At 40.8% G+C, this 5,847-nt stretch overlaps 1 protein-coding gene across 1 annotated transcript in view; it reads left to right on the top strand.

Annotated features, from left to right (window-relative positions):
* Positions 1 to 300: 300 nt before the first annotated feature.
* The window catches only part of LOC110220020 (uncharacterized), a 51,883-nt gene continuing 46,336 nt past the window's right edge, over positions 301 to 5,847 (top strand). Inside the window, exon 1 of the mRNA XM_021003871.2 lies at positions 301 to 478. Coding sequence (XP_020859530.2) covers positions 458 to 478 — 21 coding nt within the window. The 5' untranslated portion in view covers positions 301 to 457. The remainder of the gene's footprint in view (positions 479 to 5,847) is intronic.

The raw sequence follows: 5,847 nt of genomic DNA, 5'->3' as shown, positions 1-5,847 counted from the left end.
CAAGCCCAATACCTGAAAGGAGAGAAGCAAAAAGGTCCTAGGGTGGAGACCTGGTGGATGCCCACCCCACGTTCCGCCCCCGAGTCCTCCCACACGACGCCAAACCCAGGGTTCGCGGCCTCCTCGGGGAGCCATCCCGGCAGTGGGCCTGCGCGCTCAGCTCCCGGAGCATGCGCACAAGTCTTTCCAGGACTCAGAACTGCATTTCCCAGAAGGCCTATAGACGATGGGCGGTTCCCTGGCGTCCTTGGAGCCGGTTGCCATAGAAACATTCAGGTCCAGGAGGAAACCCTCCCGAAACGCCTGCGCCCAGAGCAGCTCCCCGCTTCCGCTTCCGGGTGCTCATCTCTCGGCTGTCTCCCTCGGGCCTCTCCGGGGAATCTCGGGTTTAGGGCTGGAGGTTCTGTTGGGCAGGGCCGGGGCCGGCCGCGGAGGACCCCGCGCATCCTGCGAGGGCATGGGCACTGCCCGCGCCCAGGTGAGTGGGAGCCGTGCTTGTGTGCGGTCTCCAGGCGTCAGGGACCCAGAAGACCTCCGTGCCCAGTGTGGGGGGCTGCCCTCTGAGGACTGCGGGCCCGGGGGGTCAGGGCTAGGACGGTGAGGGACACGCCGGTAGAGGGGCTAGGACTTTACAGCACGGAGCGTTGAGTTTCATTGAGCAGACTAGACTGCGGCTAACTGATAGTCAGCATTAATTAAGCGCCTACTGTATGCCAGTCACTGCCAAGTGTTGGGCTCGGCCCTAAAGGAGCTCACAGATTTAATGGGGGAGACAGCTTGCAAACAACAATGTACAAACAAGGATAAATTGGGGGGTCTTAGTTTGAAAGGGAGGTCACCAAGATTAAAGAGGCTTGGGAAAGGCTTCTTGCAGAAAGTAGAACTTTGGCTGAAACTCCCGTGCGTGGGGGACAGTCAATAAGAGTGCCCGGAGTGGTGAGAATATGGGTCTTGTGTGTGGAACAGCAAGGGCACCATTGTGACCGTAGAGTGGACATCGAGGTCATTCACCCCGAGCTGCCTCTGCTCTCTTCTTCCTCGCGCTTCATTCAGATATTTTCCCTCATAATCTCTGCCCTCATTCCTATTTCTCAGGAAGGAGAGACCAACCTTGCAAAGTCCCCTTCATCCAGTCCTTTCCCATGTTCTCCAGTAGATCACCTGCACCATCATACCACTGTAGTCAATCTCTACTCATTTTCTGGCTTCTTCCTGAGCCCTACAAATATGTCCACATCTCATGCATTCTTTAAAAAAAAAAACAACATATCATCATATCTCTCTTTCCCTTTGAGATTGAACCATTCGAGAAAACCATCTATACTATGTGCTTTCACTTCTGATCCTTAATGCTTTGATCCTTTCTCCAGCCTCATTGTTGAACTGAAACTGTTATTCTTTTTTTTTTTTTTTTTGCGATTGGGGTTAAGTGACTTGCCCAGGGTCACACAGCTAGCTAGTAAGTGTCAAGTCTCTGGTCAAAGACCAAAGGACTTGAACTCAGGTCCTCTTGGCTTCAGGGCCTGTGCTCTATCCATGGCGCCACGTAGCTAGCTGCCCCTGAAACTGTTATTCTTAAGGTTGCCAACAAATCTCTTAGTTATTCAGTCTGATGGATTTTTCTTTTTCCTCATACTTCTTGACTTCTCTGCAGCATTTGACATGATTGGTCATTTTGTCTTCTCGAATAGTCTTTCCTCTCTGGGTTTTCATGACACTGCTCTCCCTTGGTTCTCCTAGCTTTCTGATTATCCTTTTTCAGTCTTCTTCACTGGTTCTTCATCCTTGTCAGGACCACTAACTATGGATGTTCCCAAAGTCCTGGTCTAGGATCTCTTCTTCTTTTTTGCTTTATACTACTATATTATCAGGGTTTGATATCTGTATGCAGATGATTCCCAGATTTTAATATCCAGCTACCCTGTCTCCTGTCTCCTGAGCAATAATCACAGATGACCAATTGCCTTTCCAACATCTTTAAATTGGATGTCCTGAAGACACCTCAAATATAATATGTCCAAAACAGAACTCGTTAACTTTCCCTCCAAACTCTCCCTGTTCTGAACCTCCCTGTCACTGTGGAGCCTACCTCCACGCACTTACCATGCTTCTTCCAGGCTCACAATCTCAGCATCATTTTGAGCTCCTTATTCTCACTCATACCACCTAACTCACCTCAAATATCTCTTGTGTACTTCTTACTACTCACATTGTCACCAGCCTTGTTCCAGGTCTTATTGCCATAGACTTTTAATTGGTCTCATGTTCCTTCCTGTTACAGTGCATCTTCCATTCAGCTGCCAAAGTGATTTTTTCCTAAAACATAGGTCCAACCATGTCATCCTTCCAATCTCCCCCATCCAGTGAGCTTTTGTGGCTCCCTTATTACCTCCCAGATCAAAGGTAAAAGCCTCTGTTTGGCAATTTAAAGATCTGCATAGCCTAGCCCCTTTCTGTCATTTCATTCTTTTTACATTTTTATGCCTCTACACACGCTCTACAGGCCATCAGTATTGGCCTACTTACACATGATACTTCGTCTTCCATTTCCTTGCTTTTCAACTGGGTGTACCTCATGTCATACTCTCCCTCCCTTTAGTGTTCTTGACTTCCCTGAAGACTCATATCAAATTTCACTTTCTTCAGGGGGCCTTTCCTGGTCCACTCAGCTGCTAGTGCCTTCTCTCAGATTACTTGCCATCTCCTCTATATATACCTTGTCTGCTAGTAGTTATTTACAATTGTCTCCCCTATTAGAATGTAAGCTCCTTGAGGTCAAGGACCATCATTACCTTTCTATGTATCTTCAGTCCATATTGAGTGATTAATGAGGGAATTTGTCAAGGAAAAAAGATAAACTTGGTGTACACTTTTTTTTAGGAGAGTATGATTAGGACAGGAATGGCTATAGTTGGACAGGTGAGGAGAAAATAGCCAAACTTGGCAGGAGGCGATTATTTAAATGAGCCATTTGTGTTGTTTCTGTAGCATTGGTAAGTAAAACTAGGAAGTCAGCAGCATGAATCTGTAGTGCGGCAGATTTTCTTGGTTCTGTCTTTCTCCTTCATGTTTTTCTTCTTAGAACCAAGTATGAACAAAGCAGAAAATGAGACAAATCCAGAGGTACAGATTTTTATGTTAGTCATATTGGAAAGTCAAGTGGACTAGGGTTTTTTTTGAGAGATCTCAAAAGTAGCATACCATGGAAGCTCTCTCTTGAAAGTAAAGTACAGTTAAAGGTAGATTGCTGTTTTAGAGTGGATTGGTGGGTAGCATGTGAATGAGTTCACGCATTATTGAGGATTTAGAATAGGTCCCATTGATACTTGGCTGTGGAAAGAATGATCAGGAAAGAAGTTGGGGTGAGAAATAGGGAAGTCAGTTTGAGATATATAGAAATGAAGCAGTGGTATATGGCGATGAGGTCCAAGTTGTGTCTGTTTGTTCTGATGGCTAAATGCAAAATGGAATGTGATGGTAGGAGATGTTGGTTACCCCATTTGACTTTAAAGTTTCACATTACAAGTGTTGAAATCATTAAGAATAATAGGAGTGGGACAGAAAGCACAAAGTATGGGTCAGGTGCTATAGACATCTCATAAGGCAGAAATGACTCCTGAGCTGAGTAGCTACAGGCAAATTTTATGCCATTTGTGACTTGCTCTCTAAGTAATTATACCCCAAACATGGATTCTGAGTTCCTTAAGTGACTTTATCTTGGGACTTGGTTCTTCAAGTGACTGTCTTATCGGAAGACCCAGTAGGTTCTCTCCCCACAAATATAGATGGAGGTGGTTGCTACGCACAGGATAGGATAGCCATGACCCCATCAATAAAGGCATGGAAAATTGGTAACTTCCAGAAGCTCTCAGTAGTTTGGTTACTGGCAAATAACCCTTTTGGTGTGGGTTTTTTTGTTTTGTTTTGTTTTCTGGTGATTCTGTCTACTGCCAATGCTGAGTCATTCTTGCAAATAAAATAAATATTAATAAACTTATACACGTGGTATGTCTTATACAAATTGTACAGGTGGTAGTCCAAGAAAAACAGGTTTTGAAAGCAAAATAAGGCCTTAAATTGGCAGTTTCAACATGTTTCTCTGTAGTACTATTAACCTTGATAGGTGTTTTGAATGTTACTTTATTGATATACTCCCCAGTAATGTTTCCTGATATTTTTCAGTGTTTAAATATTTGCTGTCAGATAGATACATTTCTTTTGTAAATATTTTTAAACTTGATATTTTTACTTATTAAGCAAAATTTCTAGATATCCATAATAATAAGTAAAGAGTTTGAAGAATGTTTAAAGTATTTTGAGAAAAATAAAGAGAACCAGTCATTTCATTGATAGATGTGTTTTAAATCACTGTCACATAAGAGTTCATAATAATAGACCATGCATTTATTGTTATGTCTTTTTTTTTTTACAGAAAATATCTCAAATTTTTAGCATGACCCTATCAGAAAAATGATTCAGTGTTTATTGTCATGGTCATTCATTATCTAAAAACATGTAAATAAAATGTTCTGAAACTACAGAATAACTTGTGATTTGGGGAATTCTTGAGCACTCTGATTTCTCATGAATCCCAAAATTTAATATAGTTTGGTTATTTAGAAACAGGTGGGAAGGCAGTCTAAAATTAATGATTCCATGAAACAACAAGAAATATTAAAATAAAATCAAAATTCTGAAAAAGAAAATAGGGAAAATATAGACTCATTTCAAAAAAGCTTATCTGGAAAATAATTTGAGAGATAAATTTAAGAATCACTTGACTGTCTGAAAACCATGACCAAAAAAAGAAAAAGCATGGCTATCATATTTCAAGAAATTATTAATAAAAACTATATTAGAACAAGGAAAATAGAATCTCTCAGCCATCTCTTAAAAGAAAGCCCAAAATAAAAACTCTCAGGGAAACCATAGCCAAAATCAAACTTCTGAGTCAGATTAAAAATATTACAAGCAGCAGAAAGAAAGAGGTCAAGTCGCCAAGACCCATAGTCAGGATCACACAAGATTTGGCAGCTACTACATTAAAGAAGCACAGAGCTTGTAATGTAACATGCCAAAAGGCAAAAGATAAAAACTTATAACCGAGAGTAACTTGCCCAACAAAGCAGATTCTGGGGGGGAAGAAAATGGATCTTTAATATATCAAAGAAAAAATTAATGCAAATAATGGACTCTGCATTTTAATGTTCACATCTGCCTGAAACAGTTTTGTTTTTAATTTATGTCCTACTGTATCCAATTTTGTGTTATAATCTTATTTATTTGTTTTTTGGTTTTGGGGTTTGTTTTTTTTGGCTAGGCAATGGGGTTAAGTGACTTGCCCAGAGTCACACAGCTAGTAAGTGTTATGGATCTGAGGCCAAATTTGAACTTAGGTCCTCCTGACTCCAGGGCCGACACTCTATCCACTGCGCCACCTAGCTGCCCCCATATAATCTTATTTATTAATTTATAATTCTATTTATAAATAATAAATAAAAGGTTTTATTATTTTTATTATAAATAAAATTAGAAAATAAATAAAAGGTTTTATTTATAATTTTATTTATAATAAAAATAATTTATATCCAATTAATTTATGTCCAGCCTATTTCTGGCATGGAAAGATATCCAAACTAGCATAATCCCACATGCCTTCCATCATGACTTTGCCCCCTCAGGTAACATTTATTGGGATATTGATCAGGGGAAAGATCATACTATGTAAAATACAGTTTGAGTTAACATTTCAGAATGTTTGAATAATAGTCTCTTTCCGTGTCTGGAATTCTCTTACTTTTTACCTATACCTCCTTGCTTTCCTGTCTTCTCTTTGGTCTTAGCTGT

This window comes from Phascolarctos cinereus, unplaced genomic scaffold (assembly GCF_003287225.1).
Source record: "Phascolarctos cinereus isolate Bilbo 61053 unplaced genomic scaffold, phaCin_HiC Scaffold_726;HRSCAF=1367, whole genome shotgun sequence".
NCBI classification, from domain to species: Eukaryota; Metazoa; Chordata; class Mammalia; order Diprotodontia; family Phascolarctidae; genus Phascolarctos; species Phascolarctos cinereus.
Note: the sequence above shows the minus strand (reverse complement) of the source record. Positions and strands in the feature narration are given on the sequence as shown.